Source organism: Corvus hawaiiensis, chromosome 20, assembly GCF_020740725.1.
Source record: "Corvus hawaiiensis isolate bCorHaw1 chromosome 20, bCorHaw1.pri.cur, whole genome shotgun sequence".
Taxonomy (NCBI): domain Eukaryota; kingdom Metazoa; phylum Chordata; class Aves; order Passeriformes; family Corvidae; genus Corvus; species Corvus hawaiiensis.
The window spans coordinates 194,176-214,001 of record NC_063232.1 but is presented as its reverse complement, the minus strand read 5'-3'; the positions used below and the strand labels follow the sequence as shown (position 1 = coordinate 214,001).

Genomic DNA, 19,826 nt, shown 5'->3' with positions numbered 1-19,826 from the left:
TGCAGCGTTTTCATTTTGAGGAGTAAGAAAGCACTAAAATGTATAAACCAGCTGTTCTTTGGGGAAGAAAACACTATTTATAAGAGAGAGAATTCACAAAGGCATCGCCTCCCTCTGTGTTCCCCAGTAGATCCAATATCAGTACACCTCAGCCCTCCCAAATTAGTCATTTAACCTTCACAGTTTAATCATCCCAATAATACTTGTCCTTTCCTCACAGCACCTGACAGTTGCTGTAGTCATGACGTAGAGCCACACATCCTTCTGGAGGAAGCACTCGGATCTCAATCAGCCCCAAGGCTTTTATTTTCTCCCCAGGTGCCAGCCAAGTGTTTGGACATAACCTCCGTGACATCCAGTAACTCCAGACGGTAACAGCTTTTGTTCAGCCACCCAGAAAGGTTATGAAGTTTTTCAGGCATTTGTTCTGGGCAGATTTCCCCTCAGTTCTAAAGAGCACTCCTAAAGTCCTTTTGCTGTCTCTCCTCTCCCTGGTCTAGAGTGTAACAACAGAGTTGTTGCTTCAAGGTCAGTTCAAAGGGGCCCTCTGAAAAGTTCTGTTTTTCTCCCAGCTGTCTTCAAACAGTCCCACCTATTTATCCAATGAAGTCTTTGAATGCGTGCTCCAGTAAAGTGATAAATGTAATAGATTCATCAGGTTATTAATCACTGACGAATTGTCTTAAAAAGAAATATTAATCTTTGCTTGGGAATTTTATTTTTCTGTTCTGATCGCAGATTAAAAGTCTGCCTATTATTAATGTTTCAATTAATGTTCCAATTAATGAACAGTTTGCTTAAGCGAAAAAATAATTCATTAGATTCAAAAAGACAGTCTGATAAAATGTTTTCATTATAAGATGTATATCTTCCCAGTGAACGCAATTCCCACCCAAACAAGCTGACAGGCAGTTCATGAGCCATCTGCAATATGCAGCACCTTCCTTGTGTACACAAATAATTGTAAGTTCGCGCTTTCAAAAGACTACTTTTTCTTCAGTAAAACCCAATTACAATATTAAGCCATAAATCTAGGTCTTGTCTCATTGTTTATTTATGGTAAGTTTTCATAAACAAATGGTTCCTGTCCTCTCTAAATTGATAGCACAAAATGAACAAGTTTATCAAAGTCATCCCAAATTATATATAACATAATAGTGGTTTTGTAAATCCAAGTCAGTCAGGTACATAATTATTGCAAATAATATTTCCTGCATTACTCACTTGAGCAGAAAGGCATTTCAGTGAAATTTTGGCTAGTAATTGACTGTTTTGAAAATCCATCATTTCAACTCACAAGAACACATGCACGTTGATATGTTTTATTTATATACACACACTTCTACTTGCCACCTCACACGCCTGCCTACCAAACCTGCACGTCACCAAACCTGGAAATTCAACAGCTCTCCGTTCTGTCCCGATGAAATGTTATAGATTGAAAGGATTTACTCCCTACACCTTTTTTTGGCTTTTGTTTTGTTCAAAGTGCCGCCAAGCAGCACAGTCCATGGTGAGGATTGTAACAACCAGAAATAGTTGCTCTCTTTTTTGAGCACTGTACACAAGCTGCCAGCCCATGCTGCTTTCTCCTCCTTGCCTCTTGCTTTCCCCTCAGCTCTTCAGCCCCATTTTCCAACCCTAACTATTCTGTGACTTCCTTTTGTAGTGATGACTTCAGACTGGAAAACCAAGTTATCATCCAAATCAATTGCTTGTGCATTCTTGCAGAGCAGGCTTTTGATATACCAGGAGCAGATACAGGTGAGTTGTGGGGAGTTTTAGGAGGGAAAGGTTCCCTTCACTGTTCAATTTCTGTATTGCACTGAGGAAGCACAACATTCTATTATTGGCATCTAATAGCAGAACAGATCCTTTCCCTAGATAAACAGCTGATCTCTACTTGCTAATGCCAATCTGCTACAGTGGGTAATGTAGTGACGGATACAGACCAAGCTCTGCTCCTTCTCAAAGCTATCAGTTTCAAATTCATTCCACGCCTTTGTGTTTAAAACCCCACTCTGGAGCTACAACCACAAACTATTAGTCAGCCAGCCTCTTGCAGAGCTCCAGACCCCTTCTCACACCCACCACCCTGCCCTCAGTTTTTGCAAGTGGTTAGATTCCAAAGCAGCTTTCAGTGACAACCTTTAGAGCCAAGGGAAAATGAATTAGAGTCTTTGTGCTTCAGGAATAAAATATTTCTTGTTTGTCTGCTTGTTTTGCCTAGCCAGTGTTTTGAAGGTCAGAGTATTGTTTCTCATACTGCTGGGTACTTTACACTTCAGTGGAAATAAAACCAGTCTGCAAGCACCTTCACAGCAGTATGCAAACTCCCTCCCACTTCCCACTCAATACATGGGAATGAACTAGCATTCCTACTTACTGGCAGATGGAGATTGGGAACGCTGGGAAATCTTGATTCTGCCAAATCAACTGAAAAACCCCTTAGGAGCCCACCAAGAACTGCTCCTCAACATCCCCATGAAGTTTGGGGATTTCAACTGTTCTTGTCCTTTCTGGTGAGGGAGAGAGTGAGCCTGTCTCCGACTCACCCAGGCATGGCACCTGAAAGGTTTCAGGGAGGGCAGGTTTCCCAGCACATTTCCCCAGCAGTCACACCCTGCCCCAGCAACAAGGCAGCTCTTGGAGATGTCTCTGCTCCCACCAGAGCAGGCTCTGACACGGAAAACACTGCCATGGCCATATTTCAGCATGGTAAATATTTAATTAATTTGCAGATTTTCATTATCGTATACGACTCAGTATTGATTTCTCTTTTATTTTTAGCCAGCTGCAGCACACTTGATACGCCACTTCCCAAACCTTCCGTCTCACAGTGACCGCTTGTCTTGGCAGCGTTCACAGGGTGCTGAAGTGTCACAGGTGTGCTAGCCAGAAAGAGGGAGGTCATAACACCTGTGACAAACTTCCTGTAGCACCAATACCAAAACACAGCAGAGCCAAAACACAGATCTAGGAATGTCTCTTGCCCGTTTCACCCGTGCGACGCCAATGTGTCATTAACTTGTAGGAGGATCCACATGTGGGGAAATGAGATTCAAATCTAGGAGGGTAAGGCCCCTTGCTACTGCTGTGCCTCTAGACCCCCAAGACTGCCAGCAATGGGCCAGCTGGGAAGCCAGATGTAAATTTTTAAAAATGTGAAATGGATGCACAAGATGCTTACTTGAAGGCCCTCATTCAGAAATGGCCTTAAATTGTCATTCCTTATTCCTCCATAGCAGATGAAAACTAATTTATCTTTGAATGGAAACATCTGCAGGAGAGCTAATGTGTTTTAAAATATGCATAGTGACCTCACATTGAGCTGGACCTGCTTCAGCTTTCCCGAGCACTGATGCAGAGATCAGCTGCAATGCAGGGATTGGATCTGCAGCAGGAGCCCCTCTGACCCCCACTGCAGAGCCGTGGGACAGGAGATGGAGAGGAGCTCTTGAGGACTCCACAGAGCCAAGGCTTGGCTGAGCTGACATCCTCTAGCAGACAGAAACACTTCTGCCTCTTTTATTCAATGGCCCAAAGAGGTGCTTCACCTGTGGGCTGACTCCTGCAGTTTTAGAGGGAAGTTGGTCTCAAATAGGGCCCTTGGGCTGTTCCTGTGCTGAGGCTAAGGCTCTCCTGCAGAGACTGGGTACGTCCTGGTGCCTCTGTGAGTCACGGCTTTGCTTGTTACTGATGCCCAATCTCTAATCCCTGCTTCCTGTGAGGCCTGTTGAAAGGGGACCAAAAAAAAGCAAATAAACAAAAAACCAACAAACAAAAAACCCACAAACATCCAACACAAAAACCTCCATGCAAAAACAGTGCTTTCCTCAACAGAATTAGCTAATAAAGAACATAAAGGTACTTGGAGTTTTACTGGGTTAGGCTTCAATCTTTATTACAAAGTTTATCAATTATTGAATAATATTTATCTGAATTATTTAGCAAACCTTTTATTTAAACAGGCATTTGGTAGCAGCGGAACTGGAACACACCATTTCAATCCTCAGTTTTATAATCTAAATAGGTAGGCTTAGCAAAGATAAAAGTCACATTTCACAGGAAAAATCCATTTGCTGGACTCATTTCACCTTCCAAATTTGTTTCCCCTCCGCAGGAACAGCATGAGATGAAATCAAAAAGCACCTTTGGTGCCTGGTGCTGGTGTGGAGCACGACATCCTTCCCAGCACCCCACAATCCCACCACAGCTTCCCCAATAGTGATGGCAGAAGAGGCCAAGGGCCCCTGTGCACCCACCAGCACCATGGGGAAGGACAGGGCTTCTGCCTGGCCCCAGCCCTGCCCTACCAGAGCAGAGGCTCAGGGGGTGGTCCTCATCATTCAGCTAGAGTGAACCTGCAAACCACAGCTCTCTTCTCACTCAGAGCCAGGGGCAGCTCCTACTGTGCCTTTCAGCTCCAAGGCAAACGTTCTGATGGCTACACCTTGGATCTTGCAGCCACTCGATCCTGGTGCTACCACAGGACTCATCCCACTCACACAAACAGGAGACTCACACCCTGAAGTTGGAAAACTGAGGATAAGCCTGTACAGGATTGTGACCAGTAATTCCGTCTTTCCAGTCAATATTTAAACTCCAGCAGTGGAGTTTCATGAGGGAACTTGTCCCAAAGCTCCCTTTGAAGGCCATATGTGCCTTTCCTTAGTGCTCTGCAGCCAGCACAGGGCTCCTTCAGTGCACAGGCTGTGCTGCACCTGGGCTTTATGAGTGTCATCCTCAGGTGACACTGCAACGTACGTGTGTGTGTGTGTGTGTGTGTGTGTTAAGTCTCACCTCACTCAAAGCAATCAAATTGTTTTAATTACTTCAGTGCTCTTTATGCACAGTAATAGAACAGACCTGTTAAAGCTGAATCGTTAAAGATTTGAGCTAGTTCAATAAATAATTATCTGTGCCATACCACTGTGCTCATAAACAGAACCTTCCAGACGTAGACATGCTGGAAATAAGCAACAGCCACACGGACATGTGAAAGAAGGAAAACAGACATTCCTTACAAAAACTACTTTTTTTCCTAAGAGTATAATAATGAGATTTGTGAAGTGACAGAGCTGTGAACTGATAATTTATTCCTAAAACAATTAGAGGCTTTTGAAAACTTTGTTTTGCCAAGAGCAGCTTAATAATTACCATATCTGGTATTACTTCTGCACTATAATTTTAAAACTGACCAGATATGTATACGGGCACACAAACATGAGCAAAGTGATCGTGACACACCAGGGAGCAGTGATGACCTGTGTAGGAGTTTTATGTAACAAATTTCCTGCAATAATCTAAAAGTTGTGAGAGAAGGGGTAACAAAAAGTAGGCATCCAGTCACTGCCACCATTAAACTCCATTTTAATGCCCATGACATTTTGGAGAAATGCCTATTTAATTATCTCCTAAAGAGGAGCCCTCCCACCCCCTCATGTCTCAGATCCCTTCCTCCTCTCAGATAACTCTGGGAACTGGAGCTTTAAGAAGAAACACCAAGCACTGCAAGACTTCAAATAAAAATGGCAAGTCATGTCAGCCCTGCTGCTTGAATGTTTTCCTGTTTTCAGAACTGAGCCCTCTGTGCTCCACCACTGTGCTCACCCCAAGACAAGACGTCACAACCAGGCGCCAGCATCCCAGCTCTCATAAACCACCCCTGCAATGTACCTCTTCAGTCTCTCCAGAGACACAAGTCCTTTTTTCAAGAGGAACCTTGCTCTAGTTTCAGCACGTTTCCAGGACTGAAATTCTTACACAAGATTAAGAAAACAAAAGTAAACAAAAAACAAAATAATTCCTATGCTCCTTTAATAAAACCTACATAAGATAATGCAATTTTTATAGTGCATGAAGATAACAAAGGTTCAGCTCTTGTAGAAATCAATGAACCTCCTATTTCAAAGGCTTCTGGGCAAACAATATTTCCTTGAACTAATACAATACATTGAAGTGAAAATTTTAATTTTACTATAATTGCATCAATAGAGCAGCCACATTCCTCCATACAAAACTCTGAAGATTAAATTTTGAAGCATGGTTCATAAATACAGGAACAGAGAACAAAATAGCTTCTTTTTTGATAATTAAACAGTTAGCAGCTAAATTGCATTGTAATTGATTGGAAAATTGCTTTTTAAATGAGATTTAGTCACTAGGAAATGGCTTTTTTCTTCAATACACCCAATGTGCATTGGGGTCATTTAAAGAGCAAATTGCCTTCCTGGGCTCTCCTGTAGAGACTGAACTTTCTGTAAGAAAAGTCACATAACCCAGCAAAGGAGTCCCAGCCCTGTGAGGCTCAGCCCTGCAGCTCAGCTATGCTGGGCATCCGACAGCTGCAGGGCAGACGCAGGTGGGCACCCAGGCAGGTACAGGTGTGTGCAGGTGGGCACTCCTCACTCCCCCAGGAAATGAACTCGCACCCTGCAAGCTCTGCTGTCTGGCTGATGCTCGGGTGGATCAGGAACAGTGCTCCAGCAGAGGCTCCAGCCTGTGCAGTCTAAATAGACAAAACAGTGTGAGAGAAAGTACTGAAGTATCTTTTTAAAGATGTATTATTTCAGATCTAATATACTACTATGATTAATACAGTGTGTAAAAAGATAAAGTAGCCTTTCTTCAACAGTAGAAAGACCATTAAAATATTTGTTTTCAAGGATATAGGAAACAGTGTAAAAGAAACCTTGTCCAGCTACGTGAAGAGCACTGAATAAGCATGTATTAAATGTAAATTATCATTTGACAACCATCAGTTAAAGGAATTTTCCAAATGCTACAGGAAAAAAAGCTTTCGAAGAATCCTGGTTATTGCGAACAACCTATTATGTACAACAACACATGCATTATACAGTTAAGTCAGATTTTTAGTGTTTAGTTTCCAATATCTCTATTGATGTGACTTGGACTGCAATATAAACAGCAGCGATCGCAATCATTTGTTGCTGCCATAGCAACAGAGAAAATTAAAAGGGCAAACACTGAAGCTGAAGTGGCATCACAGTTGTAGCTTATAATTGCCTGACAGTAAAATGCTGTGTGCAGGGTGGCAGCAGCACTTGCAGGTATCTGTGAAGCAGGTTTGCTTGCAGAGATCAGTGTCATTTAGGTCAGATTCTGAAACCAAGAATGAGCACCAGCTCTCATTTTTCTGCAGTTTGTTCTCTCTTTCTTTCTCTCTCTCTCATGTAGGTAGATTTAAAACAAAAAAAAAGAGTTCAGAGCAATCTTATGGAGATTTAGGCTATGTCTCCATTCCCTAGGCTTCTAATTTGGAACTCAGACATAACTATTATTTGCCACTTCTGTTCTGGATTTTAGAATGTGGCAGAGAACAGAATCCCCACTATTTATGCAGTTGCACTATACCAGTTTCCACAGCCCAAGGAGAAATTTCCTTCTGCTCTGCTGCCTCTGCAAGGTTTGCCATCACTTGGAGACATTTCTGCCTACCTTAGTCCACTCACTCTCCCCCACTGGCTACTTGCACTTTTACTGCATTTCTTTCTGAATTTCAGGGACATGTGTTCATATACCATAGGAGAAGGTGGTCCTGGTCACCTATCTAATAGTTTGTTTACTTTTTGCAGGGTTTTTTCTAAATAATCAAAAAAGTACTTGAGCTCAAGTTTCTGCCGAATTTTATCCCAATGTGACTCAACTCAAGACACCCAGAAAGCCCTTCAGCAGCAAATGAAGAGATGTCAGTCATGAGGTACTACACAAGTTACATAGTTGGGTATGGTTCATAAAATATATGCTGTTTGTTTCAACATGCTGAGGCAGTATGGGGGCCTTGTGTTGGCTCAACAGATGACTTTTACCCTCTGGATTATTGAAAATCCACACCCATAGAAGACAACAGTAAGACAATGAGATCTCACATTGTCTTTTGCAACAGAACCACTGAGAAGCAGCAGTGGGAAAATTCAAAAATAGGTCATTTAGCTTCTCCCCATCAGCTCACTGCAGGGTATATTGTCAGTTTAATTTCCTCATTTAGTTCCTTCTGCTTCCCATAACACTGCTTTCGAATCACAACAGTGTCTGGGAGTAGGATATGCCAGCTGGCTTTGCAATGTTTTGTGTACACACAAAAATCCTCCCTTCAAATGAGATTAACCTTTGAGCAAAATTAATATACACAGAGCATAGTGAGGAGCAGCCACCAGCACACAGCACCTAGGAAATGGAGGAATACAAGGTGTCCTTCATTCTGGTGTCTCAGAGATTGGTGTTAAAGTTGTCACTGTGACAAAGGATTGTTTAAAAAAATACTATATGGAGAGGCATGTAGGTAAGGGGTTACTGGGGAAGGAGGGTCATACAGAAATGGATTGCCTCCTGCCACTGCCAAAGTATAAAAATATTAAGCCTCAAGGTAAAATACTGAAATCCCAGAGTATTTGAAACCTCAGCAGTGCTTCAGGAGTATGATGCCACATCCTCTGAGTACCTGTCCTGGGAAGGCTGAGCTTCCTTTTCTTGCACAGAAATATATTTTTAATCTGATAATAGTTTTGTGCCTGGTAAAGATCTATTTTTTGTAAGAAACAGACAGTAACTAAACAAATCCTCATTACCAAGCAGAACGACGGCACACTTATTTTCTCGGTTTCTCTAGTATCTTCCAGTCCTATCTCCTGGGGCAAATCCAGGCCGAACTCTACAATCCTCCTGTGCCGTCCAGGGAAGAGCACGTCGGGTCTTTATTGCCATCTAGTGACGGAAACGAGCACATTGGCACACCGAACACATCTGGGAATTCGGAAACCGAACAGCGCTGCTTCTCTCTCACCCCGAGAGAGGGTGAGGTACCTCGTGGTACCCTGTTCCCCGCATCCCTTACGGACCTCGGGCCTCAGGTTTGCAGACGTGTGGGAACTGCAGCTTTCACACAGTGACGTGGCTCTGCAAATGAACAGGCCCTTCACCTTCCCACCAGGACCCGGCAGTTTAGACAGAGGCCATTCACAAAATCGAAGAGTCGCGGTTTGTCCCCCGAGGACTCACCGAGCTTGGGAGCAGATTCCCCGCGCTGGGCAGCACATTCAGCACCAGAGTGACATTTGAGGTGGCCGTAACAGCCATCTCCTCACGCTGGGAGGCCGGAGACAGATTGCTTGCAGGTATTCTGAAGATCCATCAGAGAGGTATTTTGTTTTGGAGACTCTCTTGGTATTGAGACAGACTCCCGGCAGCTGGTACGCCTGAGCATGCCGGGGAGGCTGCAGAGTGCTCCAGGCCATGGACACTTGGCTCGCTGCTCTCTTTATCCAGACGCTGTTGTCTTTGACCCAGCTGGGATCCTGACGTTATTAATAATTAATTAATTATTTACCGACCGGTCCCGCGCCCGGGCTGGCCAGGCTGCTCCCGGCTCTCCCCGAGCCCGAGCCCGAGCCCGAGCCCGAGCCCGAGCCGCGGCCCTGCGCGGGTGAGCCGGTGCTGGTCTCACCGTCAGCCACACGGTGCCCCCACCAGCCACACGGTGCCCCCACCAGCCACACGGTGCCCCCACCAGCCACACGGTGCCACCGTCAGCCACACGGTGCCCCCACCAGCCACACGGTGCCACCGTCAGCCACACGGTGCCACCGTCAGCCACACGGTGCCCCCATCAGCCACACGGTGCCACCGTCAGCCACACGGTGCCGCCGCAGTACCGAGCACCGAACACCCTGTGAGCCTTCGCGGAGGAAATACTTCTTCAATAGTCCAGGCCTTCCCACCCCTCCAGAGGGAAAGGCTGGAAGGCTAAAGCCGGCCCTGTGATCTGAGGTAGTTTTGTGGCTCTTTCCAGATACAGTAACTTTGGTCCCGGTGTTGCAGTACGGGGTGTGACCCCGTTTGCTCTCACAATAACCTGTGACAGAGCACAAAGACAGTCTGCAGTGGTCTTGGGGTAACAGGGCTGGTGTGTGCACCATCCCCTTACCTGCCTGTTCCTGCCCATTTGCTGTCCCGTGAGCATCCATTTTCCTGCCATTGGACTCTATCAGTTTCCACTTGTATTTCAGGAGACGAATGCCCTCAGTTATCCCAGGATCTGTCTGTCATCTCCTGAGATGAAGATGTTTGTGCTGGTCCTGGGTTCAGTGGCTCACTGAAGTGATGGAGAGCAGGATTTAATGTTTTCTACTTTCACTGGGCCATGACCTGATAAACACAAAGTTCTCAACTATCAGTGAGTACAAGAGGAATTGGTGGCACTCAACATGACAAGCTATTCTGAATTCCTTATTTCCTTCTCTTCCCCAGAACAAGTATTTTAAAATAAACTGCTCTCCCTGCTGAAGCGGGTGGGAAAATTACATTCCTAAAGCAAGCTTACACAGAAATATTTGAAATTATGACAGCTGTTGAGCCCCCATCACTTTTACAGTTTTCTGGTGAAACCTTTAAATGCTTCTCTTGATAAGGAATAAAAAATCCGAGTCAGTCTTTGTTCTTAATCTAGAGTAGCAAGTTTACACTTTTATTTGCTGATAAAGCTATCATACTTTCAGTGCCTTTTCCTAAAGATGAGCTGAAGCTTCAATCTGGAGACGTGCCTCTATTTCCAGACTTAGTCACGAATGCTGTAGGAACAGTCTTCTGAAAACAAAGACCAGTTATGAGTGGTTTTAAAGTTTCAGGTTTACAGCCTTCCTATGTCATCACTCAGTTGAACAATATATAAAAACTCGCAATGCAGTTCAAATAATCCATGTTATTACCATGTATTCACTTTCATTTCAAGACCAGAGTCCTGTAATTCAAAACTAGACATACCCCCTATTTCTCACTTTGGTGCTTTTTCTCTTTAATTCACCCAGAAAGGAAAGCTTTACAGGGAGAAGTAATACATCATTTACTGAACAAAGTGGAAAAAGGACAGATTGAGAACAACGGCTTTCAGTTTCACTTAATTAAACTGGACCAAGAGGAAATGATTCTGCCAGGATCTGAAAACCAGAGGAGGATATTCTGGTCTCTGCTTCAGTAGGGAAAGTACTGCACTGTTCAGAGTAGATTGATTTGTGAGGCACAAGACATATTAGTCTGAGTCAGGAGAGTGAAAACAGACTGGCTCTGCAGCAATGCTTCTTTAGTGCAATCTCATGGGAACACCCTGTGCGTTGGAATCTAAAGAGCTTTGTGATACTCTGAGTATTAGCTTTACAAGATGCACTTCCTCTGCAAAATATCCCATTGTTCCTGTTAACTCAGTCTAGAATCATCCTGAATGAGGAAATCTATTCTAAATTTCTGAAATTCTGCAGTACCTTTTTCCCTGTGGCTTGATTTTTTTTCATCCTATCATTTTGCAAAGTTGTCCAATGCAGACATTTGATCTAGAAAAATAAGTAACAGTCATGTCAGAGGAGAATTTAACATTATATTCAACAAGCCATCATATTCAGTAGGGAGGCAACTGGATATAATCTTACTATTTGCTTAGCAGGAACAACATGAGCCTTCAGCAAATAAGTACAGTTGCTGAAGACTTTCCAGGATTTGAGCTTAAAATTAATTACTTCAGTCATGGTTATTACTTTCCTAAAACTGAAGCAGACTATAGGCAATGGATCTTGTTTGTGTGGATGTGAGCATAAATAGTCTATGGGATTAACAAATTCCACACTTTACAGACAAGAGTGTACCTGTGGCCAACAGTTCAAGAAGCTTTGGAATACAGAGATGGGCACTGGGATCCTGGGCACTGGGGACATCAGCAGTGATTGTGTAAGTATGGCCCTTTGCAGGTAGGAAGCCAAGTCCAGCGTGTCACTTCTCACCTCATGTTTCTGAAGGGTTGGAAGTGGCAGCAGAATGTTGCAAGAGTCACAGGTCACCAGCATATCAAAAAAAAATTAGTGTCTTTAAGAGCTTGAGGTGGAGTGTAGTCTCTTCTGGGAGAGGGAAAGCTAATCATCTTTCTTTTGTATAGTTTGTCCAATGGCCTTGCTACTATTCAAGACACATCAAGTTCTGCAATCCTCATGGCCCCTTTCAGCCATCTATGAGAGATGGCCAATTACCCTGAACAAAGAAATGAATGTTTTATCACTTAGTTGCAAACATAGCAACAGAAAGAACCACCAGTCATGGGGGGAAATTGAGGCAGCTGCTGGGTTTGGCATGGTCCATGCACTGACTCCTCTCTCTGCCAGATACTGCAAAATTGCCCACAGTGGTATTCTGAAAAGAGAGAACATGCAGCAGGGGAGAAGGATGTGAAAGAAACCTCTGCACAGCAAAGTAGCAAGAGAGCAGCACCTTGGAAATTTGAGATGCATACAAAGTATTTTTCTTTCCTACTCAATGGCTAGTGTACTCCTGATGTGTGGTTCTTCCTCTGCTCCCTCTCTTACAGGAGACCCGGATAACACTAAGGAAAATCCTAGGAACTCTTGAAATCCCCCTCACTTCGTAGGAGTGAAGATCTCTTACCAATTTTTGCAGGACTTGCTCTCTCCTGACATTTTTCTTTTTATTCTGCTGGATATCCTTTCTTCTAAGAGCAGAGAGGAAAAAAACCCAAAAACTGAAAGGCTGTGTTGCAGTAACTCCACCCCAAACAGCTGTTAGCCAAAAAATTCTTTAAAGGAGAAACAGCAGCATTGCCAGAGAAGTATTGGGGTTTGGTTTTCAGTGTGAGTTCCACACACAGATTAGTTCGCTAGTCCTTAGAGAAACTCTGGGGCCTCAGTTTGCTTCTTTCCCATGTAAGTTTGATTTACATTAGCTGGTTCAGTAGATGGCAGGGTTCCTCCACCCCGCTGGTGCTGGTCTGGCTGGCCTCTGCCCCCAGCATCCAGGCATGCTCTGGCCCAGAGTTGAGGGAGCCTGTGGCACCCTGAGGAGGGAGGCACGACATGAGGTCCCTCCCAGGCTGCAGGGCCTCAGGGCTGGCTTGTGGTGAGTAGGAGGGCAGGGGCATGCTGCTATCCACTTCGCCTCTTGAGGGCTGGTCATGGTAGTATTTGGCCCCACAAACCCATCTTGGCCTCCCTGGGGCAATGCTGTTTCCCTTGGAAAAAAGCAGCCAGCTCACGGGAGGTGTTTTCCCTCCATCACCACAGGGGAGAAAACCCATCATTGGTCCCCAGCCTCTCCTCCCCAAGTGCACAGCATGGGCTGCTCAGCCATGCCCCAGCAGATGCCCAGGCCTCACTAATTCCCCAGTTTCCCTTGGACCCATGGTATCCAAATATGTGCCAGGTGAAATCTCTAACCTGCACTAGCCAGCACTGCCTTTCCTCCCTGGGGACACCTTGCTGTGGTTGGGATGGACCAACAGCACGAAGGCCCCAGGAACAGCACGTCCTGTCTCTTGCTGGACCTCAGCAATACATTTTTACATAGGAAACTTCAGAAGAAATATAAGTTAAAGAGAAAAATGAACAGAACTTCATGTTTTCAATGCCTTTTGGAAGGAAGGTCAAGCATTTGTGTACCTGCTGCTACAACTGATCCCTTATAGCTATATGATGTAACCAGTGTCTTTGATGTGACAGACCCTACCCAGTGTGGAACAATGGGATACAGGAGATACAGAAAATACTAATTGACCTTCTTCGTCTGTCAGGTAGGGACACTAATATTAATTCTTCCACCTTGCAGGAGTATCAGAAATAATTATTCACTAGACTTTGCACAATGTATCATAATGCCATAGACAACAGCTGTCACAGATGTTTCTCAGAAATTGGTGTGGTTCATTTCCCATCTAAACAAGCCCCTTCTGTCCCCCATTTTTCTCTGGGAAAAATGAAGGAAGAAGAAAAAGGAAGCGCAATAAGCCATTATTTAAATCTGGGAATAATGAATGTTTATCTGGATTTTGTAACACAAATTATGTAATGAAGCAGAGAAAAGGCTTTTGAACAAATATGTTAATGAGATGGCAGCTAAGGGAGAGGTTACAGAGCTGCCAATTCTGAATCAAATTTTTAACATGATTTTCTTTTGGATCTTTTTTCTTTTGTAGTTGTTAGCCTGCACAGCATTTGAATGGGCTTTAGGGCACTAACTATATGGGAAACACCAGTTCTAGGTCTAGAAAGACTGATCAGCGACATACACTGCCTGAGAAAACCCCACTGACTCAAAATTCATAATGAGGGCTTTTATGTAGAAAGTTGTTGGGCACAGGGATTGTGCCGAAAGGACTGTTCGTTCAGAGTCTCAAGAGCTTTTCTTGGAAAAATATCAGATACTCCACTGGGAACTTAGTTGAAAGCTACTCCTGAAGCAGCACAGTGGACTGGCAGTAGCTGGGAAGTACCGATTGGAGGGAAAATGGAGAGCAATGAAAGAGTGGTTTTCTCTGAATGCTGGTAATAACTCTTTCTATTTAAATTCAGTGTAAACCTTCCAGTGCATAAAATTACCATACAAGACCTCTTCTAGGCATCTTTTTAAGGCAAGAATCACGTAGAGGTAAGTTCTGAGCTGGTTATTTTTTAAATGTGATTTTCAAACGCCTAAGTAGAAAACATTCTTTTTCTGCTAAGTCCTAGAATGACGCAGGGTCAGTTGTTTTAATTTTTGTTTCTCAGTGTCAAATATGATACATCTTACAATCCTGGTTTAATTTTATTTTGTTAAAACTTTTGTACCTCTGGCTGTTGCATGGAGCCTGCAACATGAAAGAACTTTAAAAAGAATGTGAGGAGTTTTTGTCTCGAGAGAGAGTAGCAGTTATCTAGGTCAAATGGACTGCTTTAGAACAAGCAAACTGTACTTGTGTGCTTGGGCAGCATTTGAATTAGAAGCAGAAAATATGTCTATCTGTAATTAAATGAACCAGCTGCTGCCTGTAAAGTCACCTTTTTACAGACCATTCCTATCCACCAATAACTGGAGTAAGTGGGAGGATTGCCTTGTAGAGAGTGCAATTTATCAGAAAAGCAGCTTCTCGGGAATGAACTAAACTATAACAAAATCTTTATTTTTCAATTTTTCCACCTGGACTGACCCTGGAATTCCTACTTTCTAAGTGGGATTGATTTCCAGTCCCTTTCTCTACCAGACAATATAGGTCAGCCTTTCTTAACTGGTCTTCAGCAGTGTCCCACTTCTGACTGCAACTCTTGGCCATGGTTCACATCATTGCCTCTGGTATCTGAAGTATAAAAGAAAAGATTGCAAGACTCTGCATGTGGTTTGACAATGCTGTCAAGCTCATCTTGGCATTTGCTGTCTTGAAAGATGCGGCTGTTCCTGTCACAGCTGTTCCTTGCCCAGCCAGAACTGGCCCAGTCTCTTGAGCTGGCTCTGGTGCTCACTGAACACTTCATTGAACCTATTCAGCTCACTAACAGCAGAAAAATGCTCTGCTTTCTTTGTCAAGTTAAATCAAATGAGCCCCAGAGCCACCAGCTGAGAAAACGTCGCAAAGGCCAGGGAAGGTTAGTGGCGGTGAGCCACGTGATGGGCTTGGCTCTGTTACTCAAACCCTTGATTCTTGACATGCTTCAAAATACCTGTGTTTATTAGGGCGGCAGAACAGCAAATGGGAGAAGTGGTGTCTTGCAGCCAGAAGGGTTTTCAGGTACAAGAGACCTGATTCAGCTCCTGGTTCCACCTCATGTCGCCACCCGTGCCTAAGCCTCTTTGTAATACAAAAATTTGAATTCCTTTGAAAACTGATTTGAAACTTACTACCAAGAAGAACAAGAACAGCACATTATTCAAATTTGGCCCAAAGGATGCTACAATCTTCTGCTTCTAAATGATGTCTGCAATCAAAAGTTAATTTTACCCACTGCCTTTAAAGCAGTATTTAAAACCATTGCTCTCTACTATGTTCAGAGCCGTACTGACTGGAGGAAAGGATTCCTTTTTCTTGAAGGTTTGCAATTAGTGCTCAATTAGCATGAGCCAAATTTCAGGCTGTGGGAGGTTTTTGTTTGAATGCTCTTTGGACCACCTAAAATTCCTCCTGAATGTTTTGGAAGTGCTTAGGCTCTCTGCAGCTCCCTCTACCCAGCTGTCAAACCAGTTCTGTAAAGTAAGCAGCCAAAACTTTGTCTGTCCTCTCCTTGGCACAGTGAAGAGGAAGCTCATCGTCAAATGCTACGAAAGAGCTGCCACTCCTGTAGCACCCTCACGTCCAGACAGTGCCAAATGCACCTTTGTCGTAAGCGTAAGGGAGATGGAGAACAGCTGCAATATTTGCCAAATGGAACATGTTCCTCTGTGTTTCTCTGTGCTGATCCCTTAGCGCTGTGCTGAGTCTCAGCCTGTACTGTAAATTCCTCTTTTCCCCACCTTGATTATGCATTGCACAACTTTCCCACCTGTTTATCTGAATGTAGGCATCTTCTCTCATCCTCTCTCAGTATTCTTTTTTTTGCCAATGTTGTTGCAGCTTGCCATAATACACAATGACGTACTTCTAACATCTGTATTCAGTCAACTTCTCACCCTCCTGGTCCTTACAATAGAACATGAATTGACACATGCAAACCTTCTGTGGTTTATAAAGTAGTGATGAAGTGTGCAGTGGCAGGATGGCTTGAACAAGGTGGTAACAAGGTCAGAATTTACCTTTCAAGTTGACAGGTTCAGTTCAGTACAGGACTTTGGCTTTGCTGCTCTCCCTCAGCCAGCTGCTTTGCTTGATTTTCACTGAATTCTTAGCAGACTTCCACAGGAACTGTAGTTGGCACTAATTTGATTTCTTCTCAGCAGTCAGCCCTGACATTGTTCATGAACAAATATTCCACATGCACTCCAACAAACCTGCTCTCCTCCTGAAGTAAACCTCTAAAAAAGGAGCCTACTTTAGCAAAAGAAGTAAAGAAGTAAAAGTTGCACATTTCCATGGTCCCGCTTCAGATTTCTCCCCACTGCTGCTTTAATCAAAGTCCTGGGAATGCCTTAAATTTAAAGTTTCTAAAGGCAGCTTATCAGTGCTGGTCTTGATTCATGAAAAGATTACAGTGTCCTAGTGTAGGACCAGTGTCTCAGATAAAAAGATGCTCAAATAAAGGAAATCTAGGCATGCTTTCTTTCAAATCTGCACTCAATGTTTTTCCTAGATATCTCTCACTTTTCAACCAAGCAGCTCTGCCAGAAGCAGTATGAAGTGGGTATTTATCTCTAAGGGTCAGGAACTTACTGGTCTTGACTGACACCTCCCTGTTTCCCTCCTTTTCTCCTTCCTTTTTGCTCTGTAATCTCTTGGGAAGCCTGCACCGTCTTCTCATCCCTGTCCAAAGTCAGCTGATCCTAAGAAACCTAGGGAACATTGTGTTTCTCGCATGCCTCTCCCTCTCCTCCCAAGGTACACCCTTTGCTGGTCCAATGCTACATAAGCAGCAGCAGACAGTATCCACTACCTTTCAATCTGGTTCTCTATTATTCAGGTGCTGGTTCTTTTCTATGAGTCTTTCTTTCTCTGTTTTGTTCCATACTGTTGAATGGACTTTGCATGGCACACTGAAGGCAAGTTTGCAATAATTCCACACAATAAAGGAATACTGATTCCCTTTTCTATATTGACAAAAAAAGGACGGAGGCATGAATTAGCTAATTGAATTGCCCGTGGAGTCCTGTGTCTCACCCCCAGGCACAGCAAGCAAGTCTCCTTTCACAAGATTAGTCCATCCAAAGGTATCAACACATTTGTTGTCTTCCTCTTTATTTTCTTTTTTCTTCACTGCATCTTATTGAAACAAGAAAACAACAAATCATATTTGCACTGGTCTATCAGAGTTAACCTTAGAACAACTCCATTAGAGTTAACTGTTTGCATTTTCTTATTTAAGTGCTTGTAGTCCTTTTTCTTTTTTGACTAGGAACCATTTTTTCATTGGAGATAGGCCACAGGAATGCAAGTTTTGGCCGATTCCCCACTTTCTTCTAGACTTTGCACTGGTGTGAAGTTTCCTCTGTGTTGGTAAGTTACCCAGAGGGACTGCTCCGAAAGGTTTGAAGATTTGGAATCTGTCCAGATCCGGTTGGCTACTGTTTTTCTTAGTGGGCATTCACTGCTTTTATAAATGAAAAGTAACATTGGAGTGTCTTGTTTTGAACTTCTGTCACTCAAGTTCCTCTGGTCAGCAGAGGATAAAGAGTGCAAGCTGTAGTCAGAGCTCCCTCATTACTTGCTGTGGAATCTGAAATTCTTTATTTCTGTGAGTAACTGCTTGGTAAGACTGTATTAAGAGACTGCAGGATCAAATTGTTGAGATATGATTTCTGCTGACTTCATTTCAGGTGGCTGTTGCCATCCCAGAAGCAAAACCTAAAATATCAACAATTTGTTTGTCCCCTGTCTAGTTTCCGGTCCCTCTGGTTGTTCCTTTCTGCCCTCTCAGTAGTGCTGGCCACTGTCAGTAGGATCATCCTTTTGGATTCCAAGGCTGCGCTGTAGATGAAGCCACTGAATTCAACAACATTAAAAATAACCTTTCAAGTTAACCTTCCTGGGTTATTTTTAACCCAGATCCAGAGGCACAATGCCTCTCAAAATAATAGCAAAACACAGCCATGCATGCCTGCACAGAACTCTGTTTTGGGGAGACCCCCACTGTGGTTTTCACTCTCCATTTCCCTAAAGGAGCCCAGTCCTTCCCCACCACTGTGTGAATGAGCGAGGGACGATCCTCCCTTGGCGTCACCAGCACCTCCCGAAAGTCCAGCTCCCGAAAGGGGCCGTGTCAGCACCTCGGTCCCTGCACGCGATGCGCTCTGTGAGAATCTCTGATTGCTGGCACCTTTCTGTGGGCTCTGCGAGCAGGGAGAACGTTCTCAAAACATTCGCCCGACTGGTGTGATAGCTGATACACGGCCATTGAGCAAACTTCCCTGGCATGGAGGGGCTGCAGAAGCCCCGCACGAAGGTGGCCGCAAGGGAGGGAGTGCGGGACCGGCCCCTCGCCGCGTCCCGGCGCCCCGGGCAGGGAGGGCGGCTCGGAGCGGGGCCCGGGGCGCTCGGGGAGGCTCGTTCGCTGCCGGCCCTCACCCGCACCGCCGCCCGGGGCGGCCCCGGCGGGGCGGGCAGGACGTGTGGCCCCCCGTCCCTCCCGTCCCCCCCGCCGTGTCCCTCCCGTCCCCTCCCGTCCCCCCGCCGTGTCCCCCCCGCCGTGTCCCTCCCGTCCCCTCCCGCCCCGTACTTAAAGCGGCGGCGGTTCGCGCTGCTCCCACTCGCGCCCTGACCGTGTCACCCCACAGAACATGGCCCCGACGTGCCTGCGGCCCCTGCTGAGGTACCGCTCCTTCGCCATCCTCTTCCTCACGCCGCTGCTGCTGCTGCCGCTGCCGCTCGCTGTGCCCACGCGGGTAAGTGCCTGCGGGGCCCCTGCGGGAACAGAGCCCGGCTCCTGCCCTGCTGCCCCCCAGGTGATCCCCACTCCACCCGTCTCCGGCCCTGCTCCCTGTGGCTCCCATGGACCCAACCCATCGTGCCAAACAGATGCTATTCATTTTGGGCCAAGACAAACCCATGCGTAGCTGGCCGGCGCGTTTGAAATGGTCCCGCATTATGTCGTAGCGACTGGAGTGGGCTGAAGGGCAGGAGTGCGTCCCCCAGCTCTCTGCTGAGGCTCTGCTACTCCCAGCACGTTGCTTGCTGACATTCTCCATCCTGATGCAGTCGGGAGCCGGCGCTGTGTTGTATGTATTGGGCAGGATTTCAAATACCATGTCCTCCAATTCATCCATCTTACTCCAGGGATGGCGATGGCACAACTCCTTTGCGTTCACTGGAGTTACACCAGCATAAAATTGGAATAACCCAGGGAAGTATGGCGTTCATTGTCTTGTAGCCTTCTTGACCAAGTGTGAAAGCTCAGTTCGCATTATTTTAGCCTACTAGAGCT

At 45.0% G+C, this 19,826-nt stretch overlaps 1 protein-coding gene and 1 long non-coding RNA gene across 5 annotated transcripts in view; one reads left to right on the top strand and one right to left on the bottom strand.

Annotated features, from left to right (window-relative positions):
- Nucleotides 1–3,940: 3,940 nt before the first annotated feature.
- Nucleotides 3,941–17,806, bottom strand: LOC125336259. Its single transcript, XR_007207712.1, has 7 exons — nucleotides 16,549–17,806; nucleotides 12,445–16,435; nucleotides 11,790–12,033; nucleotides 11,277–11,345; nucleotides 10,512–10,605; nucleotides 8,592–10,114; nucleotides 3,941–6,511 (listed from the first exon to the last, which is right to left on the bottom strand). It is a non-coding gene; the product is annotated as an uncharacterized LOC125336259 (long non-coding RNA).
- The window catches only part of SLC13A5 (solute carrier family 13 member 5), a 19,713-nt gene continuing 14,131 nt past the window's right edge, over nucleotides 14,245–19,826 (top strand). The window contains exons 1-3 of one of the 4 annotated variants that reach the window (XM_048324613.1): nucleotides 17,819–17,902; nucleotides 18,566–18,698; nucleotides 19,180–19,287. In XM_048324613.1, coding sequence (XP_048180570.1) covers nucleotides 17,835–17,902; nucleotides 18,566–18,698; nucleotides 19,180–19,287 — 309 coding nt within the window. In that variant the 5' untranslated portion in view covers nucleotides 17,819–17,834. The other 3 variants (XM_048324614.1, XM_048324615.1, XM_048324616.1) reach the window with 3 other exon arrangements.